This window comes from Aplidium turbinatum, chromosome 2 (genome assembly GCF_918807975.1).
Source record: "Aplidium turbinatum chromosome 2, kaAplTurb1.1, whole genome shotgun sequence".
In the NCBI taxonomy this organism is placed as follows: domain Eukaryota; kingdom Metazoa; phylum Chordata; class Ascidiacea; order Aplousobranchia; family Polyclinidae; genus Aplidium; species Aplidium turbinatum.
The window spans coordinates 56,138,186-56,164,573 of NC_137473.1; the positions used below are offsets into that span (position 1 = coordinate 56,138,186).

Below are 26,388 nucleotides of genomic sequence, written 5' to 3' on the forward strand. Positions count from 1 at the left end.
CCCTTAATTAGTAGCCTAACCTCTCGTAGTCTAACCCCTCAATTAGTAGCCTAACCCCTCAATTAGTAGCCCAACCCCTCAATTAGTAGCCTAACCCCTCAATTAGTAGCCTAACCCCTCAATTAGTAGCCCAACCCCTCAATTAGTAGCCTAACCCCTCAATTAGTAGCCTAACCCCTCAATTAGTAGCCTAACCCCTCAATTAGTAGCCTAACCTCTCAATTAGTAGCCTAACCCCTCAATTAGTAGCCTAACCTCTGATCTTTCTTACCTCAGAGCAGACATCCACTAGGTGTCGTTTTAACTTTTTACGTCACCAGCTTTGTACACTTATCCATGACTGAACTTTCACAAAGCCTATTGCATCAATTTGTTTATTTACAATCCGAGTATAAACAAATGTTTCAACATACGCAATAATTATCCTCCTAGACAACTAATAAAGTTCATGTGATGTTTTATGAATGCATAATACCAGACTATGGGTTCATCGTTGCAATTTTGGCGGAAAAGTTGAATGAAACAATAAAGGATAATTTTGTCATTTAAAAACAATCCACATGATTTTTCGTTCAAACAAAATGGTTTCCAGCAAACTCCTAAGAAATATTTACAATTCAGCAAAGGATTGGCATTCTGCTGGAAGCTATTACTCATCAGAGATTGTTTGATTATTACAATGTCATTAAACGCAATAGTTTACCTGGTTATGTAATTAAGATTACGATTGCAGTTGTAAAATATTTCAAAACAATCAATTACGATTACTTGTTTATTCTACGATTGTGATCAGGATTGTCACTCGACAATGATTACAAAATCTATAACGAGCAGCATTGACACGTCACAATGGCGGGCTTAAGGATGAGAAAAGGACTGCGATTTAAATGTTAGAGAAAGGTCATGAAATGTGTGTAGAAACTCTACATTGTACAAACAGTGAACAATATGGGCGAGAGTGAAGCTCTGTGGAGTCATTCGAAACTGAGGAATAATAGGAAGAGTATTTTGGCCAACCGTGTCAAATGAGGAAAGAACACAAGCCACATCCTGCAACAACTACACGACAAATTGTTAACGGTCATCCCAGATTTGTTACTCATTGCTGTCGATGAGCAACAATGAGATCTTTCTATCGATGTAATTTGACGTAAAAGCAACATATCATCAGTTTGGCAGAACAGAAGTAGTATCACTGATGATAACACTGGTCTACACAAAATTTCAGGTTTGGGTTTTGACAACTGATTTTAGCTAATTTTGGGGCGCTGAATCCGAAAATGAACTCAGATTTTCTCTATCACATCACGTTTTTGAGATATGAAATATCCCTAATTTTTGAAAAAAATTAATTTTTGCCCCCCCCTCTGTTGTCAAAACAAGGACTTCTGATGCAATAAACACTGTTTTACCTGCAATAATCTAGCTTTGATTAACAAACAAGCATTCTATATTATATTCACACAAATTTGCGTTGTCTTTATTAAAATTTCATGCCTTGGAATAAAAAATAGGCATGCAAAAGAGCAACCATAATAACATCAAACGCTACATTATGCTGACGAACATGTCGATAGGACAGTGACAAGGTATTTTCTGAATTATAGCCTACAGTTCACACAATATGCACATAGACATTCCAATGGAGTGCAGAAATTCTAAAGACACACACAGAAATAGCAAAGTGCCAAAATAAAGATTGACTCAAAGAGACTTGGGCAGGGCGAGTTCAGAAACAGTCAAAAAAAGAGCTTTCATAAATATGAACTCTTCACTTATAAGCTTAAAAAGGCTCTTTTGAGGGACTTTCTTTTATGAGCAGCATCTGGAATTTCTCTTTTAAAACTACAACAATAGTCGGCCATCATGACAATCCCACCGACCTTGATAACGTTCCTGCATAATTTTAATATCCTGGTGGAAACGTTCACCCTGTTCTTCACTAACTTTCTCAAGGTTTTCTGGAAACTCATCCGCATGGCTTTTCAAATAGTGAACTTTGATGCTCATCCTGCATCCCAAATCTTCAAAACTAAGCAGTAGCTCCCTTAAAAGATCTTTATAATTTTCTGCTTTTCTGTTTCCCAAAAAATTTCTCACAACAGCACCGAAAGCATTCCAAGCTCTAGCCTCGAATGGCAACATTGATTTTACAAAATTTTCATCCTTTAACAATTGCCTGATTTGTGATCCATTGAAAATCCCAGCTCTTTTTTTCTCTTCACTGAGACCAGGAAAAGCATAACATATATACTTAAAACACTCTCCTTCATGATCCAAAGCTTTTACATATTGTTTCATGAGACCAAATTTGATGTGAAGAGGAAGCAAGAGGATCTTTTTGATATCAACTAACTGATCACGTATGATACTTTTGTCTCCAGGTGTCAAGGTGAGCCTTGGAGCCCACTCTTCTTTGTTCCAGTACTGATCCTTGGCCCTGCTGTCCCAGTAGCATAGGAAACATGGGTATTTGGTGTAGCCACTTTGTTGCCCCAGCAAAAAGTTCACCATTTTTAAATCTACACAGATGAGCCAACCATGCTCATGGTACTTTAACTTTTCAAGAACGGTTTTGATGTTCTGATACTCTTCTTTCATTGTCACCGAATGTCCTATCGGAATAGAACCGTACACGTTACCATTGTGAAGTAGAACACACTTCAAACTTCGTTTGGAGCTATCAATGAAAAGTCTCCATTCGTCTGCATCATACTGTGGTAATCCCATTTCTAGAAGAAGCCCTTCTATATTGTTGCAATAAACGAAATTGGCCCCTTGTTTAAAAAGTTGGCTCTTTTTTGGCCCTTTTTGAACGTGCAGTTGGCTCCTTGCCAAAGTTACATCTGGTAACCCTGCTGCACAGAGATAGCAGCTGACCCACAGATAACGCCTGAGAAGCCAAGACAGGGAGTTCAAGCCAGCATGGAAATACTCAACGCTACCAATCTCCACTATGTCCTATTACGATTATTATCATAACAGGAATTTTTTTTATTTTAAAGGAAATCTGAACCAATTTATGAATTTAGTGTAAAAATATCTCTATGTTTGAAAGTTTATAGCTGTCAGAAAATAATTATATTTGACATTTTACTGCACTAAAAAGGGTAAAAATTGGTCAATTTCATTAATAATGGCAACGATAGAAAGAAAACTTGATGTGATAGAGAAAATCTGAGTTCATTTTCGGATTCAGCGCCCCAAAGTTAGCCAAAATCAGTTGTCAAAACCCAAACCTGAAAAAAAAAGTTGAAATTTGTAGACCAGTGTAATGAATGTTATCGATTGTTAGAGTTGATCGTGTGCAACTGTTGTTGATTTCAATTTCCAAATTATTTCATCTTCAAGAATTAAAGTTTGACAAGCTTTGTCAGTCACCTGTTCAACATGTGAGGTAATCCATTCGGAGTTCGATGTATCCATGAAATGTTTGTGCAACAAGCCGGAAGTATCTTGCCACCAGAGGGCGTGGGAAAGCACGAAGGACGTGTGTGTGTAACATGTACCATGTTTTTAAATAACAAATTTATATTTTAACATTTAACCGAAATTTATCAGTATTGCAAAATGCATTTCAATGCTGCAAATTCAAAACCTAACGTTCTTATAGAACATAAGTCAAGCTTCCTGTTAACAAACGCCACTCACACAGAATCTAGCTCAACAGATCTGTATTTCTAATGCGACATAACTATGAAACCGGTATAGCATTTCCCTTGATTCTTACGATAGCTATTATTGATGAAAAGGCTCTACCGGGATATTATGATATAAGCGGGGAATTGAAAAATGCAGACACTCAGACTTGGAATTCGAAATTAGACTAGCAAAACGAACGGACTGAATTTTGGAACGAGAAGGTTAAATTCACGCCGGGAGAATGTCACTCACCCGACACCCGTCTCAATAAATTAAATTAGTTAGGTATTTTCTCAACTCCCCGAATACTAAAACTTGTAATATTGATAAACAATAAAATGTATGATTCTATTTAATTCGTTTGCCTTTTGTAGGAAGTCATACCCCTAGACTAGACAGCCAGAAGCCTAAATTATCCTTCTAAAGTATACTTTTAAATTAGAGACTTAGAGTCTCAATATTCTTTTAAATTATCCTTTTATTTTATAACCAAATTACGACAGTAAGTTAGGCAAAACCCTACACTGGGGGCTCGTCCGAAGGCGAAGTGTAGGCTTATATAACAATTAGAACGTAAAAACCCTACACTTTATCACGTTATCGACTACTTGTTAACTTATGTGTGCGTCCAATCTCCTCATCCCACGAAAGGAGGGGGGTCATGTGTCTTCCCCTAGCAATTGTTAGCCTACAATTGTCAATTTCCTTTGTAAAAAACATCTTATAACCACACACCTATATATTGTTGCAACATGTATAACCGAGATATTGTAATATTATTTATCTGTTATTTTGCCGTAAGGAGGGAAGTGTGTAACATGTACCATGTTTTTAAATAACAAATTTATATTTTAACATTTAACCGAAATTTATCAGTATTGCAAAATGCATTTCAATGCTGCAAATTCAAAACCTAACGTTCTTATAGAACATAAGTCAAGCTTCCTGTTAACAAACGCCACTCACACAGAATCTAGCTCAACAGATCTGTATTTCTAATGCGACATAACTATGAAACCGGTATAGCATTTCCCTTGATTCTTACGATAGCTATTATTGATGAAAAGGCTCTACCGGGATATTATGATATAAGCGGGGAATTGAAAAATGCAGACACTCAGACTTGGAATTCGAAATTAGACTAGCAAAACGAACGGACTGAATTTTGGAACGAGAAGGTTAAATTCACGCCGGGAGAATGTCACTCACCCGACACCCGTCTCAATAAATTAAATTAGTTAGGTATTTTCTCAACTCCCCGAATACTAAAACTTGTAATATTGATAAACAATAAAATGTATGATTCTATTTAATTCGTTTGCCTTTTGTAGGAAGTCATACCCCTAGACTAGACAGCCAGAAGCCTAAATTATCCTTCTAAAGTATACTTTTAAATTAGAGACTTAGAGTCTCAATATTCTTTTAAATTATCCTTTTATTTTATAACCAAATTACGACAGTAAGTTAGGCAAAACCCTACATACCTACCTACACTTTCTATCAGTGTTTCCTTGAAACACCTGAAATTGTAAAAAATGTTATGTAGAGTTTCTCAAGTTTTCATGCAACCAGCAAACCTGGTATTTGAACCGACGTTGTTTGCTTTTAAACTTTATGGTAACATTTGACTCGACAAAGTCAATTAGTTTTTGTGAATACAAGCAGAATAACCAACAGTCGGCATGATGCAGTCCGGCCCATTAGCTCAGTGGTTACGCGCCTGACTCAAGATCACGCGGCGCTGGTTCGACTCCGTGGGTTCACGCGGCGCTGGTTTGACCGCTTGAGCAATGCATTTCAGAGCTGCTCTCCATTCAGCGGCACCTAATGAATGGAATAATTCCCAGGCAACAACACTTCAACAATCGGAAACTTCGCTCTGCCAATCTCGGTGACCGACCTGCGTCAAGAGCTTCTACAAGTATGCGCAACAACCAGGAATAACTTATAAAGGCTTTGTCAGTCCTAGGATAAAGATTCAAAACCAAACTAACCAAACCAAACTTAAAAATTGCGAGTAGAATGTTGCTCTTAGGTCAAAACTGCAGGTTTTCGTCTGACTCTCTTCAGGAGCACTAGTCCAGTCGCTGAACTTAAAAAAATGGTCATTGAAGGTTATGTCCAAAGATGACCCTAATTTGCCAACCAACCCAGAAAAAAATAATATTAAGCTGAAACTTTGCCAGGTGGTTCTATTGATGATATGGAGTCACCAAAAAAACCCCATGATTCCCCCTTGGGAATAGTGAGTTTTGGCCATTTTTCCATAATGGCCGCAGCTCCCATAAGCCAAAAGTTCGAAATCGCCTAGAATTGATGTTTTATACCTCATTAGAAAGATAATTTTATGCTGAATCACTTTCACAAAAAAACTGTGGTCCAAAAGTTCCCACTTTTGATGTTATGATTCATTGAACTGTCAAGTTTACATTTAAATTTCTAACAAAAACGCATGTTTTATCATTAACTAGTAGATGAATGTTTTTGGAATCAGTATTTCAGAATAAGATATTCGAATGTTGTGTTGCCACTCAATGGAGACAGTTGTTCTGTTTTTAAGTTGTTTGTAACTGTCAGAATAGGCTTAATATTTAATATCTTTTAGATACATATTTAGCAAATAAAAATTAAAGTAATTTTGTATTGGTTGTGCAAAGACAAAAGTTTGCGGTGAAATTGTTATATGACTTTGGTAAGCATGATTCCTCTTCCTCATTGTAGTCTTATAGTTTGTTTTGGCCTATTTCTATATGTGTGTAAAACTTTACTGGCCATAAGGCAAAAGACAAATCAACATTTTATTTGTTTAGATGGCACAGTTCAATTCATCAAAATGTGTGTTGTGCGAAAGTAAATTTACTGCATCTGCACCGTCCGTTCAAGTACACCGTGAAGGCTTGAATACCTTGATAAAAATTAGTGCCGATCGAAAACTTGAAGCGCTGACCACCACCTATACTTATAAGGCGTCGAATATGTGTTTGTGCATCATGACTATCATAGAAAGTTTGTAGATAAACGTAAAAAATCGACTGAACATTTCCAGTTAAGAAATTAGGGTCATCTTTGGATATAACTTTCAATTGGAAGTTACAATTGCTTTTGTGCGCTCAACCTGTTGATTTGAAGCACAAATATGATACGAAAGGCTAGAGAAAGAGGTGATTCTTTGGGCAACACCGTATTGGCACGCTAAGAAGGTTGTGTTAACCTCGTGGCAGAAGAGGCAATGTATCATGCAGTGTGTATGACCAATTTTGTGTCGCTCAAAAGGATACAAAGCAAAAAGGAAGACCAATAAATTTAGAAATGTTGACTGCATTTGATAGACTTTGCAGCTGGTTGGAAGAGAAAAGTGACTGCGAACTGTATGCTCTAAAAGAACTTGGTATGGAAATGGAACGGTTAGCTGGACACGATAGAATGTAGCCTGCTCTGAGAAAAATCTGCGAGAAAAGCTAAAACATCGCTACAAAGAACACATTTATTTCACTGAGCTGCCTGGAAGAGCGAATGAAGTAGTTTGCTTTAGAGACATGACGTCATATTTTCGATACCAAATGAAAACCCAAGAAACAAATAAGACATCGCCACAGCTGCTGCTAAGATAATCAAGGCTGAACTCGGGGAGTTAAATAAATCGATTCAGTTCGACTGATATATACCCCACGATCCATGATATTGAAAATATCGAAACGAACAAGGAATGGGTCCCTGAGAGCTTACTACTTCTCCTAACTCATATCGTACCATCAACACTGAAGCAAGCGAGCATTGGTCAATGTATCACTTAAGCAGCGAGGCCAAGATCAGTTATGTGTCCTATTGTATTCGGACTGGGATGCAGCTGAAAAAGTCATTTGCATCTAAATGGCTTATAAACCAATTTGTATAAGCTTGGCTATTCAATATCTTCCAGTGAAGTTCTAAGGTATAAACATTGAACAATCTGCAGTCGAAAGCTCAGCAGTAGAAACAATCCAATGTGATGAAAATAACTTCTGCCAGTGGGTTACAAATACCGTCGACCATAATCTGGTAACACTCACAGGAAAAGGCACATTTCATAGTATGAGATTTATCTCAGTAAGTTCAACAAGTATGTCTAATGCTACAGCATATCTTTAGGTGGCCATGGCTACAGCTATAAAGCGATTGAAAGAAAGAACGAAAGCAGCAGAGTTTGCAAGAAATAGAGGCATAGGCTACATATTGAAAACTATCTTGGAAAAAGTTATGAAGGCCTTTTAAACTTGAAGTTTAAACCAACCCACCAGTTTGAAATTGTAAAAGAGATATTAGGAGGAGTTAGTTACAATCTTCTATGGCAATGTAGCCTAATTGTTTTTTTAGTTCATCGACAACATATTTTATATCATTGAGTTTTTCAAAATCAGTTTGAGAAGTAAATTCTAATGGAAAATTGTATGCTATTTCGTAAGCTCTGGTTTAACCATAGTTCATTGCATGGAATAATTCATTGCATGTCACTGCTCACAAAAATCCACCCCGCTAGAACCTAATGGTGGATTCCGCCTTATAGTTCATATTTAATGGCTCATGACTGCAAATGTGACTAATAAAACAATATTGAGTAACAAGTCTTATAACTTCAAGTGTGTGTATATTTTTTGAACATAGTTCTTATGTGAAAGCGATTCAGCATTGAATTATCTTTCTAATGAGGTATAAAAGATCAATTTTAGACGATTTCGAATTTTTGGCCTATGAGACCTGCTGCAATTATGGAAGAATGGCCAAAACTCACTATTTCCAAAGAGGAATCATGGGGCTTTTCTTTGGTGACTCCACATCACCAATCGAACCTCCTCACTAAGTTTCAACTTAATATTATTTTTTTCCGGGTCAAATCATTCAGCGAGTGTATACTATACGGATGACATGAGTGTTTATAAAAACTCTTGATCCAATCTTTTGCCGTAAAAAAATTGTTTATGCCTTAATTAAAGCTTCTTCGTTAATTTGAATTCTTCTGATTAGCCAAACTTACATTTCGTTTTTCTTCTACCATAGATACTTCACTACATTTAGGTTTATTTTATTCTGACGATGGCTCCTGAAAAGAGTCAGACGAAAACTTGCAGCTGCGAGGAACCTTCTACTCGAAACATTACTTAATTTCGCCCCGATAACTCAGTTGGTTAGAGTGTGACTTCATGAACAAAGTAACTTGAAGATCAAGCGGCGCTGGTTCGACTCTCGGGGTGTGCGCTTGAGCAACGCACTCTAAAGACTTCTCTCCATTCAGCGGCATGTAGCCTAATGAATGAAGTAATTTTCCGGCAACAACACTTCAACAATCGGCAACAACACTTCAGCAACACTTCACTCTCTCAATTTTGGTAACCCGCCCTGCGTCAAAAGCCTCTACAAGTATGAAAAACTACCAGGAATAACTTATCAAGGCTTTGTCCAACCGAGGATAAAGATTCAAAACCAAAACCAACCAAACCTTGTCATTCCCATTCTCGTCCTTTATAGTTTTCAAAGTTGAAACAGAGTTTCCATATTGTATTTTGTAGCCTGTTACCCATCGATCAAGATTAGACCTTCCTTGAGTAACAACACCAGTAACACGAGTTGGCTCCAACAAATCAAGTTGTATCCACTCGCCAGGTCTGTCTGCAAATGGAATCAGGTTAATTATTTCGATCCTGCTGTTATCATTCGTTGTCTAGCCTACTCTGTCAGATTGACTTCACTGAGGGCGGGCTTATTAGCATAGGACCAGAACCAAAACAACCAAACCAGTTGTTGCCAAGGATGTGCAGTACGTTCCGAAACAATTGTGTTTGAAAGTCTCGATTGCTTGCGTGGAGTCTACACCGACATGTTTAGCGGAACATATTGCTCGGATAGTGAGAACTCAGCCTTGTGCTGACTGTTTGGTTGATCGTTCCTTCCACACAATGCACATTCTTTGCAACAAATGGCTTGATTGTTTTTTGTTCACAATGGTAAGTATTCATTTGACTGAAAGAAGCAGTGATCGAGACATTGGTAGCATTAATTAGTGGTGCGATACTGATGAGCCTAAACTCATGCGCGAAAAAGATGCCTGTCGCTGTTGCTGTACATGTTGTAGACCTGACGGTTGCACTAAACCTTTTCAAAATAAAAGTTTACAAACTTAGTTTTAATATTTGGGGCCCCATGGGACGCAAGACACATTTATTGTCGACAAAAATTGAGTGTTCAGATACGTTAGAAAATTGATGTGGAAGTTGAAAGCATGGTAGGCCATTAACCAATAAAAGTGGCTACCAAGAAAAGACGTTCAAATACCTACGTTGCCATTATAAGAAATGGTGCATTAAATTACTATACTCCTGAAATAATGTAGAAAATTCAACTCAGCCTAAATGTTGTTGAGCAAATGGGCAGCTCAGACTGTCTTCGGTTTGACACGATCTGGAATCAATCTCAGATCTACCAGCACCAGAGCCGAAGATGATAACCATGCGGTCACTGAGCTGGTTAGGGACATGTAACAAGTTTGCAGACTATTTGATTGATCAAATGACGCAAGTACGAACGCGATCAATTCCAGCGTCTGTATCGAAAACGTGGGAGGTTTCAAGCAGGTTATGTTGAGAAGTTGCACTCATTGAAGAGAAGTGACGTAATAGAGGAGTATGACAAGAGCAAGGATTGTTGTTTAGAACTTTGATCAAGCATAGTAAGACACATTCTTTGCTTATAATGCATCACCCATTCATTACTATTCCGATCAGTCGTTTATGTTGAACCATAGACAAATACAACCTAACAACCACACGGCATTTAACATAATAACTTGAAAATAAACTAAAAATTACAAACGTTTTCGGCCATACTCATGTTAGCCTTTCTCAAATGAATAACTAACTGATGCTTTACTTAAATTGAAATTACAAAACTTTTAATTCATGTATAACATCAGTCAGTTATTTACTTGAAAAGGGCTAACATGTGTAGCCGATAACATTTGTAATTATTTTAAGTTTATTTTCAAGTTATTATGTTAAATGCCGTGTGGTTGTTCGGTTTTATTTGTCTATGGTTCAGAAAAATTATCTCTTTACCAAAATTGTATTATAAAGTTGCTTATTTAAAATAACAACATCACGACTTCTTACTACGACGAGAAGAATGAGGGACCCAAACTCCTGCATCTCCACTAGATGGCGTATTATCCAGTCGTCCATGTGCAGCAATGTGGTTGTTGTCCCACTGAGAAGAAGCAGTTAACTGGGAATCCTGGATTCTTCCATCCTTCATTCCCACAGAGCAGTGAGCGACTGAAATCAATGAATAAAATCAACTAATATCACAAATGAATGCAACTTGTGGAAATATAAGTTTAGTTTACAACCGCAGTGATAATAATCGTTTTACCTTAGGACCGATGTGTTCTGCAGATCACATAAGGTGCACAGCTTTTAACTTGGTCACTAATTTCTATATCAAAGTACATTTCATAAGTATAAAAGCTTTGCTTCTAGCTTTATTTCTCTGCACATTTCGCTTGTTGGTCTGATATGGTTACTGATATACAGTATAGATAGACCACAGACATAGCAAAAAGTTTCAAAACAATCAGTAGAAAGTAAATTGTAATTTTACTGTAAATTTTGCTGTAAATTTTACTGATACTATGAGCTAATAAGTTGTACTGAAGGGGGTTCAATACCCGAAATCGCGATCTGCAACAGAAGAATTTCAATTTGGACTTTGTCATGAACATTGAATTTCCATCCAACATTTTCTATTTCTGCTTGAACTACATGTACTTTAAAAGGTTGTCAATATTACTGCATTCAATTTTTTTCACTAAATTAGATGCTTTTGTATCTGCTTTACGCGGATCCTCTGTTGACTTTACGTTAATCAGGGCTTAAAGTGTCGAAATTCTCTTTTTTTCAATCAGTAGAAAGTTTGCATTCACGTGATGATCCAATTCCCAACTTATCTGTAATTTAGGCTAAAGCTTTTTACAGAACACAGTCGTCGTCGTCGTCTGAGCTTCTGGGGCCGAGGGTCTATCCTTTTACCACCCCAGATTCACGATGTTCCCGGACTACACTGGAAGGCTGCTAGAGAGCAGCCAGTCTTTAGTTTCATCATCCATGACGCGCAGACCTTCCACTCCGTTAGGTGGCTTGAAGATGGTACAGTCATTGATGATGTGGTCTGCGGTCTGTTCCTCGGCACCACATTCACAGGAGGAGGAAGAAGCCATTCCCCATTGGTGCATGGTTGAGCGGAAAAGGCCGACGCCCGTACGGAGACCGTTGAGGCGCACCCACGCCTGTCTCTGTAGTGTCAGGCCGATTGGGCGTGTGTCGGCGTCGGGGATGAATGAATGGAGTCTGGTGGTGCTTGACCTCCATTCAGAATTCCATTTATGGTCCGCCCAAGTAGCCGCAGAGATGTCTTGTTCATCAGCTTCGTTGATCAGAAGCCGAGCGGCTGGCACGAATGGGTGTCTTGATTTCAGTCGGCGGGGGTGCCCGTTTGGGAAGGCAGAGATCTTGTGGTGGAGAAGATGATTAGGCTCCAGTGCCCGTCGACCGAGGGACAGAGTGGCTTCTTCGCGACGAAGCTCAGCAGGTTGGATGCCAGCGAGAATGGGGAGATTGTCCAATGGTGTGGGACGCAGGCATCCGGTCACTGTGCGCAGGGCGCTGTTTATGGCAGTGTCGATGTTGTGGCGGTGAGCACTGCGGCACCAGACAGGTGCACAGTACTCTGCTGAAGAGTAGACAAGGGCTAAGGCTGCTATTCGCAAAGTGTCAGCCCTCGCCCCCCAGCTAGAGCCTGCCAGGCGCTTCAGTAATGCAGCGCGAGATGTCAGTTTCTTGCGCAGTGACACCAAATGGTGGCGGTATGTGAGCGATCTGTCTAGTGTCACCCCAAGGTACCTTGGCTCGGGACAGAAGGACAGAGGTTTTCCGTTGTTGTGGACATGTAGCTCACGATCAGCTTCCCGATTGTGTAGGTGGAAAGCTGCCGCCACAGTTTTGGTTTCGCTGAGTTTCAGTCGCCAGTTCTGGAGATAAGCTGAGATGGTTTGCATGTCCTGGCTCAAGGTGTCTTCTAGATTTTCCCACGACTTTGTGGAGTGGAGAATTGCCAGATCGTCCGCATAAGCGTATTTTGCGGAGACCGTGGTTGGCAGGTCGTGGGTGTAGATGTTAAAAAGAAGTGGAGCCAGGACCGATCCCTGTGGGACGCCGTTTTTCAAGCGTCTCAGTCTGCTTCGCCGTGGGTTGCCGGTGGTGAGGGTGAAGCTTCGATTCCTGACAAGTTCCATAATCATATGGACCATATGTCGGTCAGGAAGCAGGCGAAGCAGCTTGTAAGTAAGGCCGCGATGCCATACGGTATCGTAGGCAGCTGTGAGATCTAGAAAGACAGCGCCGGCCTTCTTTTTTGCCTCAAAGCAGTCCTCGATGTCTTGGGTCAACAGTGTGACCTGATCTACAGTGGATTTTCCGCGCCGAAACCCAGCTTGCTCTTTTGGAAGGAGCGGGTCGATGATTGGGTTGACGCGGGCATAGATCAGTCTTTCGAGGATCTTGAAAGGAACACAGAGGAGGGATATCGGACGATAACTCCTTGGGTCCTCTGGTGGCTTGTGAGGCTTAGGGATCGCAACTACTAAAGCCCTTCTCCAGATTTTTGGGATTGTGAGGTGGTGCAGGCAGGAAGAGAGGAATCTACGTAACCAGGACTTTAGGGCATGGCCAGCATGGAGCACAAGCTCAGGGCAGATCTTATCGGGCCCTGGAGACTTGTGTGGTTTCACTAGGCGGAGGGCGGTGGCGAATTCCTCTGGAGTGAAGTCTCCAGAGATTGTTTCTTCTGGTGGTGTTTCCACTCGCCATAGGGCAGACACTTCCTTGGCAACAAGGCGGGATGCCTTGCGGTCCTTTGTCTTGTACACCCCGTTCTGCACTAGCTGGGAAGCGATGGCATTAGCAGAAACGGGGCACTGACGAGGGGAGTTTGCTGAGCGCCCAGTGAGGTTGTTGATGATGCTCCATGCTTTGCGGCTTGAGTGTGAGAAGTCGATGGTTTGGACAGCTTCGTTCCACCGCTCAAGCTTCTTTGTGTCCAGCCGCTCAAGTAGTCTGGTGGCGGCGGTGTTTGAAGCAGCACCACTTGTGGCGGCTAGGTATGAGCGGTAGAGAGTTTCACACTCAGAGTCCCAGCATGGTTTATAGCTGGTTCGATGGCCACGTGGTATTGTGGCCTTTGCCGCAGTTATTATGGCATTGCAGAAGTCCTGGTATGCCTCGTCTGCGTTGCATGTTTCAGTCGGTGGTAACTTTGCAGCAGACTCATTGGTCAGGAGGCTGTATTGATTCCAATCGGCTTTTTTGAAGTTCCATCGCTTCACCGGTGAACTCGGGACAGGAGCCACAAGTTTTGGGGCGGTGATGAGGGACGGCCGGTGTTGGGACCGCGGGAACTTCTCAAGCACACGTCTGTCTGGAAGAGAGCTGTCGACACTCGCGAAGGCCAAGTCAGGGTTTGTCCCTGTTCCCCAGCGGCCGGAGTGAAAACTGGCTGGTTCCTTTGGATTGAATAGGAGGGCAAGATGGTTTATAGAGGCCCAGTCAGCCAGCAATTCTCCGTCGCTGCTTGTGTTGTTGTAGCCCCAGTCGATGTGCTGGCAGTTGAAGTCGCCAGCGTAGAGACTGGGGGAGGGGAACGTTGGAAGGGATGATGACAACATTCGCGAGGGTGGGGGCTTGTAGATGTTGACGATGTTGTAGTCTGAGATACATATGCACACCCACTCAATCTCGGCATCAGTTGGAGATTGGTCGACAAACGTCCACTTCAGGCTCTCATGCACAAACGTGGCAATGCCGTGCTTCCTGCTTAAGGTAGACCCGGCTAGCGTGTAGTTGGGAATGGCTAGCCTATCTGCAGAAGTGCAGTGGGTCTCCTGGAGGAGGATGACGAGTGCCCGGTTGGTATGGGCAAGCTGCTCCACAACTTTGGTCTTGCTTGTTGTGTAGCCTTCTATGTTGAGCTGCAGAATGGTGGGGCGTCTGAACTTGCTATCAATTGCCCCTTGCAGCTGTGCCGTCCGGGTGGAGGCTCTTTGTTGACAAATTTCGTTTCTCATCTGGTTGAAAGCAGATGGTACTCACAGGATGGGGCACGAGGAGCCATTTGTCGTCCATCCCCTAGAACACAGTAAGAAACTATAAATAGTTGGAACGTTTTAAGTTCTATATTTTCTGATTACATTGATAGTAAATAAAAACAAGTGAATAAAAAAATAACAGTTAACCTCTCAAGTACATGTAGCTCCACACAGAGTGAAATTTACATGCCTTTTGACTCTTTTTTATTTCTTTAAAAGTATTATTGACTCAAAAAGAATGTCTAAAAAGACATTACGAAAAGTAACTACGGACAAAGGCCAGTGTTTCGATCTTCAGATCTCTTCAGCGTAGTAAAGTGAAAGTAGAAAGTTGTCTTGATGCGTTGGTTGAGGTGATGATTTGAAACTTGAGTGATTGTTGTGAGACAATGAGACTGGATTTAAGTTTTAAATTTGGACCTCAGCGAAACGTAGTTTTACAGCCTATTAAAAGGTGTGATTTTTTTAAGAGAATTTGTGCTAAGAAATGGCAGGAATTTGTTAAAAATAAAAACTAGAAAAAAAGACAAGAATTTGCAACTGAGCTAGGACAAAACAATCATCTGAGATGGATCTAAAATACAAGAAATTAGATTCTAGCGGCACATATAAGTATAAAAATTCAAAGAAAATGAAGGGGTGTACCAGCAAACATCTATAGGATTGGCCCATGATACAAGAGAAGGATCCCCAGAGGATACAAACTGATATGAATGAATCAACAAGTGAATAAAAAAATAACAGTTAACCTCTCAAGTACATGTAGCTCCACACAGAGTGAAATTTACATGCCTTTTGACTCTTTTTTATTTCTTTAAAAGTATTATTGACTCAAAAAGAATGTCTAAAAAGACATTACGAAAAGTAACTACGGACAAAGGCCAGTGTTTCGATCTTCAGATCTCTTCAGCGTAGTAAAGTGAAAGTAGAAAGTTGTCTTGATGCGTTGGTTGAGGTGATGATTTGAAACTTGAGTGATTGTTGTGAGACAATGAGACTGGATTTAAGTTTTAAATTTGGACCTCAGCGAAACGTAGTTTTACAGCCTATTAAAAGGTGTGATTTTTTTAAGAGAATTTGTGCTAAGAAATGGCAGGAATTTGTTAAAAATAAAAACTAGAAAAAAAGACAAGAATTTGCAACTGAGCTAGGACAAAACAATCATCTGAGATGGATCTAAAATACAAGAAATTAGATTCTAGCGGCACATATAAGTATAAAAATTCAAAGAAAATGAAGGGGTGTACCAGCAAACATCTATAGGATTGGCCCATGATACAAGAGAAGGATCCCCAGAGGATACAAACTGATATGAATGAATCAACAAGTGAATAAAAAAATAACAGTTAACCTCTCAAGTACATGTAGCTCCACACAGAGTGAAATTTACATGCCTTTTGACTCTTTTTTATTTCTTTAAAAGTATTATTGACTCAAAAAGAATGTCTAAAAAGACATTACGAAAAGTAACTACGGACAAAGGCCAGTGTTTCGATCTTCAGATCTCTTCAGCGTAGTAAAGTGAAAGTAGAAAGTTGTCTTGATGCGTTGGTTGAGGTGATGATTTGAAACTTGAGTGATTGTTGTGAGACAATGAGACTGGATTTAAGTTTTAAATTTGGACCTCAGCGAAACGTAGTTTTACAGCCTATTAAAAGGTGTGATTTTTTTAAGAGAATTTGTGCTAAGAAATGGCAGGAATTTGTTAAAAATAAAAACTAGAAAAAAAGACAAGAATTTGCAACTGAGCTAGGACAAAACAATCATCTGAGATGGATCTAAAATACAAGAAATTAGATTCTAGCGGCACATATAAGTATAAAAATTCAAAGAAAATGAAGGGGTGTACCAGCAAACATCTATAGGATTGGCCCATGATACAAGAGAAGGATCCCCAGAGGATACAAACTGATATGAATGAATCAACAAGTGAATAAAAAAATAACAGTTAACCTCTCAAGTACATGTAGCTCCACACAGAGTGAAATTTACATGCCTTTTGACTCTTTTTTATTTCTTTAAAAGTATTTTAAAGAAACTTTAACTTTTAACTTTTAACTTTTAAAGAAACACTGGCCTTTGTCCGTAGTTACTTTTCGTAATGTCTTTTTAGACATTCTTTTTGAGTCAATAATACTTTTAAAGAAATAAAAAAGAGTCAAAAGGCATGTAAATTTCACTCTGTGTGGAGCTACATGTACTTGAGAGGTTAACTGTTATTTTTTTATTCACTTGTTGATTCATTCATATCAGTTTGTATCCTCTGGGGATCCTTCTCTTGTATCATGGGCCAATCCTATAGATGTTTGCTGGTACACCCCTTCATTTTCTTTGAATTTTTATACTTATATGTGCCGCTAGAATCTAATTTCTTGTATTTTAGATCCATCTCAGATGATTGTTTTGTCCTAGCTCAGTTGCAAATTCTTGTCTTTTTTTCTAGTTTTTATTTTTAACAAATTCCTGCCATTTCTTAGCACAAATTCTCTTAAAAAAATCACACCTTTTAATAGGCTGTAAAACTACGTTTCGCTGAGGTCCAAATTTAAAACTTAAATCCAGTCTCATTGTCTCACAACAATCACTCAAGTTTCAAATCATCACCTCAACCAACGCATCAAGACAACTTTCTACTTTCACTTTACTACGCTGAAGAGATCTGAAGATCGAAACACTGGCCTTTGTCCGTAGTTACTTTTCGTAATGTCTTTTTAGACATTCTTTTTGAGTCAATAATACTTTTAAAGAAATAAAAAAGAGTCAAAAGGCATGTAAATTTCACTCTGTGTGGAGCTACATGTACTTGAGAGGTTAACTGTTATTTTTTTATTCACTTGTTGATTCATTCATATCAGTTTGTATCCTCTGGGGATCCTTCTCTTGTATCATGGGCCAATCCTATAGATGTTTGCTGGTACACCCCTTCATTTTCTTTAAATAAAAACAATTTGAATTTCTGTACTTGCTCTATTCCGCGACTATGACGAAACAAAAATCATTGTTACGGTACAAGCTACAATTATGAAGCTATAATGATAGCCACTATGACGTCACACTGTATCTACCTTTTAAGGAATTTAGAATAAGAGCTTGAGAAACAGGATACTGAAAGTTCAAAAACCTTACATAAATATTTTTTAAACGACAATTGTGAAAAAAATTGCTAGAAGCATGTTTTCATCAGCATTATCTTTCAAAAAATACTAAAAACTTGACACAACTAATTTTTTGTTACATGGTGTTATTATTGATCGAGAGTTGAAGTATTGAATACGAGTAAAGCAAAGTTGATGCTAATATAATTTCTGATGGAAATTAGAATCGTATGAGAAGCTGTGAGTGAATTACGTTAAACTCGATTAATAGTTGTAAGCGTTGGAATCTATTGCTGCTCACTGTTACTATTACTTGATTAGTTGCTGGAAGTGCTGAACCATTCGTTAATGTCCTTCAAGAATTTTCAGTATCATTTCACTAGTAAAACTATTCGACATTTGTTTGACTGCTTTTCGATTATAACCCATTAAACTAAGTCATTGAACCTTTCCAACTCTCTTTCCTGGTAAGAGATAGAAAGAAATCGTGACACTTTCACTGAGTGGTTCTAGCAGCTACGCAGCTGTCAAATGCGAAATAAAGTGTGGGTGTTGCAACAATTGAAACTAAGTAATATAATATCATTGTAATAAATAAAAATGATATTTGATTCAGTATCATCATATAAGTTCCATAAGAACAAAATGAACCGAGCCAAGCGCAAACATTAAGTAACTGGAGTGGGCCATAAGCTACAACAAAAACCTAAAGCGATAATCGAAAATAGAAAATCTCGCACGAAAAAGACTATAGCCTGCATGTAGATTCGTAACAAAATAACAACAAGTTTAGTTTGAACATAAATATTTTACAGTAAAATGTAGCAATGTGGGACCCCTTGCGCTGGAACCCTGGTGCATTGCACCGGCGATAGTGTGGTGCATGTTCTTTTCGTCCCTGCTCCATTGGCATCATATTGACGTCACTCATCCACTTGCCAAACGTTGTTTTGATTTTTTCATTCCATGATTGTAATTTTATGAAAAAACAGCTTTAATTTCATCATTGACGTCATAAACTCACCTTTCGCATTGTCAGTGAGGAGAATCGAATTGAAAATTGCGGCTTGATCTGCAAAATGATGAAGAAAATTGTCAACGAAACTTCATTCGTTACGCGTTGCAATGGTGGTTGTGTTTTAATTCTTCAATTAATCTTTTTCCGATAACGAACAACTTAAGATTGCGTTTGCCATATTTTCAACATGCCAACTGTTTGGAACTTTGAGGATTTATTGAAACACATAAAGCTTCATAAATCAAATATAGTTATTAGTATCTGAATCCTTAACAGCCTGTTTCACCTGAACGGATCATCAGAAGGGTCACTCATATTCAAGTAGAATTTATAAGACCCTTCTGATGATCCGTTCAGGTGAAACAGGCTGTTAAGGACTCAGATAGTAATAACTATATTTGATTTAATTCGCTCTGCTTTGCTTTTTTGCTTAGCATTGAGCACTTTTTGCAGTACGTATTAATAGTTTCTATTGTTTTTAAAGCTTCATAAAAATATAAGAACAAAACAATTAAAAGAAATGTGTCTTTTTTCAAACACAACTTAAACCCTGATTTTAAGATACAACAGAATATTTCAAGACCTCTGGTAATTTTGTTGAAATTTGTATTTAAACGCAACAGAGGCTATGCCCCAAGATGACACGCAGCAGAGGGTTTCATGCCCCGAGCAAACTATAAAACGCCCAACCACCGTTCTTAATCGATTTAGTGTTATACCCACTCCCGTCTCTGGGCCTCAGAACCAAGTGGAAGTAAGGAGGCAGGAGAGATACCGAATAGGACGAGATGGGACTTTATATTTGGTGCAGTGCTCAGTTTCTCAGATTAGACATCTGGCATGCTAAAATTAGAAAGCTGGAGTTTTGCAGCATGCCTTAAAAAGGGGCAGTGGCGTAACTATACAAAATGGCGCCCATGGCAAAGTTTAAATGTGCGCCCTTTTTTTAACAATTTAAGTTAAATATTGCATATAAGTCTTTTAAGAACAAATCACGAAGAAAATAAATGTGTTATTGCCATTTTATTATGTTCAAAGGCAGTCACGTGAGATTGTTTCGGCGTGCAAGTTTTATTTTCTCTGCGGACCTGATCAATTTGCTAGAATGCTGCACTTTGTGGCTTCTTTCCAAGTTATTTCCCACATAAAAACTAGCTAACGTAGCTTCCCCATTCTTTTTCATCTTACGCTGTGTATGTGTACTTGTGTATATTGTAGCCCACTAGCAAGTGAATTATTGGACATAATCGGACATAAGTTTGTTATGACCTTCTAGTTACTACTGCTTGCTAATATCGTTGGTTTGTCGTATGTATCGTTAGTGTCAATTGTTTGCCAGTGTCTCATACTGGTCTTGTTTTAAATACCGTACCGATTAGGGACTACCTCTACAAACCAACTAAAGCGCGTCAATCTACTTGTCCCCAAACGAAGGGTCGAAGCCTATTGTGGTTTAACCCTCGATTGACTGTGGCCGCAATAAAATGTATTCCGCCTAAACAACAAAATAAGCAAAACTTCTCGGCATACAGGGATAGATATTAGGGTGGATCGTTTTTCAACTTTTTTTCCTAATTGCTTATTAATAGTGCGTAAAAGTCGTGCACTGACATTGTAAGCACAACACAAAAAAAAAATTTCAAAAATGTTAATATCTTGGGTTGCCCAAAGAAGTTGAAACATTAGAAAAAGTGGAAAATTTCCTAAAATTTTATTTTTTGTTTCAGTTTTTAATCGCTTCAGAAAATTTCCGAAAATTAATATTTCCTTCGCATTGCTGATCTCATGGTTGTCTGTATCCTATTTAATAACATACATATTCACCAACGTTTGCAGCCTTCTCCTTAGTGCGTGCCTTTTGTGTGTTATGTGTAGGTAACATAGCACACACTTGACTTACTGCAGGTTTCAAGCTACATCTCTCTCACGCAGCTACACGGATCGCAAATCGATCTCATGACGATGACCATTACTCTAATTTCGTCCCAACATACTAGACCACCTGACCTGTAGCGTCTGCTGCATTGCACGACGTAGGTATGGTAATGGTTAGTGCTGATAAAATTGGTATTATTGATAGAAACAAAGTTCGGAGATCAAAAAGTAGAAATCGAGAAGAATTGCAAGAGTCCAGGTCGGACGTTTTACTGGATTTGTATTTTGATGGCAGAAAAGACAAGACACTAAAGATTGAAGTAGACGATAATGGGGTGTCTCACAGAAAATCTGTTGCTGAAGAGCATATGTGTATTATCGCCGAACCTGGATCTCAGTATTTAAGTCCAGCCGCAGGAACAGCCAGAAGCATTGCCGACTCCATAATATCAGCAGTTCATGATAGAGGAACAGACACCAGTTTAATAACAGCCGTGGGGTGTGATGGTACTGTGGTAAATACGGGTCATGCAGGCGGTGTTATCCGACTGTTGGAATTAGAGTTTCAAAAACCGCTGCAATGGTTGGTATATCAACTCCACGCAAACAAATTACCCCTGCGGCATCATTTTGAGTTTTTGGATGGCAGTACAACTGGTCTTCGTGGTTATTCCGGACAGATTGGAAAGGCTTTACTTACATGTGATAAAATGCCTATCCGACAATTTGAGTCAATACAAGTAATTTTCCTCATATGGGTGTGACCGGTTTAAGCACGGACCAAAGATACCTCTGGGACATTTGTCATTGCGTTTGTACAGGAGAAATTTCCAGTTCACTCGCCACAAGAAGTCCAGGTAAGCATAATCACTCACGCTGGTTAACTGCGGGGAATCACATTCTACGGTTGTACTGTATATAGGGGCCACAGAACCCTCTGATAATTGAAAAACGTTGGCTACCTTTGTCATGAAGGTATATGCTCCTATGTGGTTCGAAACAAAGTGCAATTCACTCTGTAGGCTATCAGCGGTGCTGTTCATCTATGGCAAACCATCAGCAAATCTCACTACCTGTCGGATAAACTTAAAACATTGTCGATCCTGTCATTCAAAGAAATGGATTTTTTGGCCACAGCGAAAATATACTTTTATCAATGCTGTTTGACAAAAAATCACAGGGGCATGAGCTGGGAATACGCCGTAAACTGTTTGCACGAGAAACTCCTGTTTACACTGAAATCCGGCACTTCAAAGTGCCAAAATTCAATTTTAATGCTGTCAGTTATGTTGATAATGATATGCTGGCAAACCGATAACGACAAAAAATGACAACAGAGAACTTTGGTCGGTCAAAAACATCAACACAAGACAACATTTTCTTAATTTCCCCTGCCACACACAAGCAGTCGAGCGAGTTGTCAAGGTTGTCACGGAGGCCTGTGTTGCAGTATGTGGTGCCACTAACCAGCACGATCGATTCATCAGAAGTCGGCTACAATCCAGGAAAGACATGCCGCGTCTCAATACAAAACAAGATTTTAGATGATGTTCTTAAAAGGTTTGCGTATCCTATATGTACTTGTAATTCTACTTATAAATATTGATTTTCAGCGTAAATACCATGGGCTCTATCCAAGGGGGGGTGAGGGGGGTGATCACCCCCCCACTAATTGGAGTGGGGGGGTGATCAATGCAAAATCACCCCCCCCCCCCCACTCATTTGGCTTTGAAAAGGTTTTGTGATATTTTATTGATCAAATTTTGAAAAAAAATATTTTCGCTATTAGCAGATTGTAAATTTTTTTCAATATGAATTTTCAGTATGAATATATATTTCATTTTAATAAGATTTTTTGGTTTGGCAACCCTGAACTACGAGCCAGGCGTTTACACTGTGTTTTAACCAGTGGTGTAAGCGCATACAAAAAATATTGACGCCGTCAGCGTAAACACAAACGTTCGAAAAACCATACGCCGTATATGCGTCAACGTAACTTGTAAAAAAAGTTGACGGCGTCAGCGTCAGCGCATACACCAACGTAAACTAATTTTGTTTGCTAGGTGCCAAACATTCACACGGTATAAACCACTCGAAACAAACAAGTTTTATTTTGAATTTCCACGAAGAAACACAAGCATCTGAAAGTGTTCATCTGAAATTTTGCTGTGTTTTGGTTCGAATATGTCTTTGCCCATTGAAAACATTCTTTCAACTGCAGCGCTGGAAGGTATTGGCGTGTTGCAGCGAAAAAAAGTATGCGTTGACGCTATGCGCTAAAAAAACGCGAAAACTTTACGGCGTAGCCTCAAGCGACAACTATCCAAAAAAATGTGGCCGCAAGCGTTAGCGTAAACAAAAAGTCTACGCCGCAAGCATGCGGCGTAGAATTTGCGGCGTATACGTACATCTCTGGTTTTAACTTAGTCTGCTTGGTAGCCACTTTAACAAGAAAAAATTCTGCCACTGCAAATTACTAGAATGACACCGCCAACCAATCAGAACATGTTATAAGAGGCTACCGTCCAATTGTGACCTTTCTCGCATTGCACTCAGCCAGAAAGTTAATCCTTGTTTTGAACGTTATTTGGTAATTACAGAAGAAAAAAGAGCAATAGCAGTTGTGAGAATGGAACCCACGTCAATGAAATGACTACTTTCTAACCCTAACCCCTATGCCAACCAGCTGACAGAAAATCCAGCACTTGATTTGCTTTGTATCATCTTCTTTTCGCCCTTTTTCACATCATGGAAAACGTAGTTTATGAATGGTTCGAGTTTTCATTTGCAGTGGCAGAATTATTTCTTGTTAAGTGACTACCAGTTTGCTTACCCAAAAATGCCCTTTCCGAAACATACTTTGTGAAATGACTTGGAACCCCTGTGCTCCCATCAGAGTGAAGCTGATGCTGCAATGGGGAGTCTGAGGGGCGCAGCCCCCCAGAAGTTGAAATGACTATGCCGATTTTAGCCCACTGTCCAAAAATCACACCCCCGAATTCTAAAAGTGGATAGAGCCCCTGGTAAATACAATGATTCGCGGGAGGTAGTGCAGTTGCAAATGTGTAAAAATGAATTTTTTAAAAATTTGCAATTTCTTTTTGAATTTTAAACTTTGTTGGAGCACCCCAAGATATTAATTTTTTTGGAAATTTATTTTTGCGTTGTGCTCACAATGTCAGTGCACAACTTTTCCGCGCTCTTAATAAGCGATTAAAAATTAAAACAAATAATTTTTTTTTTGGAAATTTTCCACTTTTTCTAATATTTCAACTTTTTTGGGGACAACCCAAGATATTAACATTTTTTAAATTTTTTTTTGTGTTGTGCTTGCAATGTCAGTGCACAACTTTTCCGCACTATTAATAAGCAATTAGGAAAAAAAGTTGAAAAACGATCCACCCTAATAGATATCATTGTCAGCATATGAAATCATTGAATAAAATATTTCTAAGGACCGTAGCGTCTACAAATAGGCACATTATCATACAGTAGTATTGGCTAACCAAACTGACAATCTTACAAAAAAAAATCATACAACATGTTGAAACTGCAAACGACAATTTCTTTGCAAATGAAACACATTTAGTTTGGAAGGTAGGCTATGTTACATTAAGTTATTTGTTGCATGTGGTATATTACGATAGTTATTGGCGCTCGAAAGACGCAATTCCATTGAATTTTGTAAAATCATACCTAGCCCAATTCTTGGTCTCAAAATTTCACATAATCATGCTTATAGGCTCAATATTACTTTTATGCTAATTTCTTCCTAGAACCAGACTGAGTGCTCTGGTTAGGCCAAATTGAAGTCATACAACAGATTAGATTTATAAATTCTTTTAAAAATGAGTAAGTAAGTTCTGGTAGCCTACTGCTTCTAATCTTCACTTAATCGCTGCTTAGCGACTTTACTAAACTTCCAATTGTTGCTGACGGAACGCAAAATGAGCCAGGAGAATGTTGCTTTTGCAACTTCACAATTCCATTGCTTAACAATAGCTACAGTAAAAGAGAGACTTCTTTTGATCTTTGTATTGTTTTGGGCACAAATTAAATTTTGAAGAAAGTGTAAGTCACAAATTTTAATTTTTACCCACCGATTTTTGCGCCCCTATCAATGTGGCGCCCATGGCTCGAGCCATGCCTGCCATACCCTAGATACGCTACTGCAAAGGGGCGTCGTGATGATAAACGTTGTATGAATGGGATATTGAGAGTGGATACGCAATCATGTATTATGTGGATCGGATCAGCACAGGAAAAATTCACTAATAAAGATACCAGCGCCTCTCTGCGTACAACCAAAGATGATATGAAGAGCTTTCGTGAAGTTGATTTTGCAAAAAGAAGTTACAAAAGTTATATATTATCTTCAGTAAATTACAAATGGCGTTCTCAATTTAAAAATATGCCACTTGTAATTAGTTGACGAGTTTTTACTTGTACTCACAACGAAGCGCCTGGACTTGTTCACGGAGTTCTTCTACATCTTCGGGGTCACAAGTGCATGTTCCAGAAGGTCCCATGGGCCCCGGAAGCCCCTGAACCCCAGGAACGCCAGCAGGGCCAATTTTACCTGGCCGTCCCTGCACCCCCATTGTTTGAAGGGTTGGAGTATGGGACTCTGCATCTTTTCGAACCGGAATACAAACCTCATCACTTTGTCCTCTCGCGCAAATCGCTAAGAAGATGCACACGACAATGCAAACCACCTTTGCTGACATTTTTTTTTTTATTTTATCGGCTGATAACTTATCACTTATTGTTGTGACATTACATTAATAGTGAGCCTACAAATGTCAAGTGTATAAAGCAAAATTGTCAATTCAATTGTCAGGTGAATAATTCATTAATTAAGCAAATATATGTACAACAACAAGGATGAATTTATGGTAAGATTTCGTTGTACAGGTGAACTGCTGAGATATTAAATAGTTGTTACGTCACAGCAACATAAATGGACCTATTTCTTGAAAGTAATTGTTGATGAAATCACCGAGTTGACGTCATAAAGTAACGTTTTGCTAATACGGAGAGAATTAAAAGCGATCAATCGCTATTGAACAGAACTACTGGTGAAAGCTGCGATGGGTTATTGGGTGGAAAACGATTTGTCAATTATTTTTGTTCACAACACGTGAGTTTTTAAGGAACGCAAAAGAGAAGCATTTTGCACAAGATTGAAAACAATGGATATTCATCACGGATCCCTACAATATGATTCAGCGGTTTGACATGTGTTGGATTTATTTAATGATTTATTTTTAAGCATGAAAATGTCGAACCGCGCTTTATCATTGAGTCTCAGTGGAGGTTCCACAATCCACCAGTTCATTTCAATACGATTATAATCTACAGTCTACACTGTAAAATACAAGGAATGTGAAAATCGCGTTTGTCGGCATCAGGTGTATAAAATCACTGGATGCCTGCGTCCAATCCAAACAAGACTATTACCAGTGCGTTCAGGCATTGCCTACCAAAGCTACGCAGAGAGAATTCCACCAAACGTCTCGTATTAAAGGCAGAGGTCAATGATCGCCATCTTCTCCACACTGTAGTTTTTGACGCACAACAGCTCAAACGTGTCC

The 26,388-nt window shown here is 39.1% G+C and overlaps 1 protein-coding gene across 1 annotated transcript; it reads right to left on the reverse strand.

Annotated features, from left to right (window-relative positions):
• Positions 1–585: 585 nt before the first annotated feature.
• On the reverse strand, positions 586–25,525 carry LOC145764749 (retinoschisin-like). Its single transcript, XM_082576414.1, has 7 exons — positions 25,248–25,525; positions 18,926–18,973; positions 10,782–10,943; positions 9,116–9,285; positions 5,137–5,162; positions 3,382–3,497; positions 586–876 (listed from the first exon to the last, which is right to left on the reverse strand). The coding sequence occupies exons 1-6, from the start codon at positions 25,519–25,521 to the stop codon at positions 3,386–3,388; spliced, it is 792 nt and encodes a 263-aa protein (XP_082432540.1). The 5' UTR covers positions 25,522–25,525; the 3' UTR covers positions 586–876; positions 3,382–3,385.
• Positions 25,526–26,388: the final 863 nt, after the last annotated feature.

Coding starts and splice junctions, on each gene's coding strand:
- LOC145764749 (XM_082576414.1), bottom strand. CDS start 25,521: ATGTCAGCAAAGGTGGTTTGCATTGTCGTGTGCATCTTCTTAGCGATT. Junction 10,944..18,925: donor CCTCACTGACAATGCGAAAG/GTGAGTTTATGA, acceptor CATTGATTTCAG/TCGCTCACTGCTCTGTGGGA. Junction 9,286..10,781: donor CCCTCATTCTTCTCGTCGTA/GTAAGAAGTCGT, acceptor TTCCATTTGCAG/ACAGACCTGGCGAGTGGATA.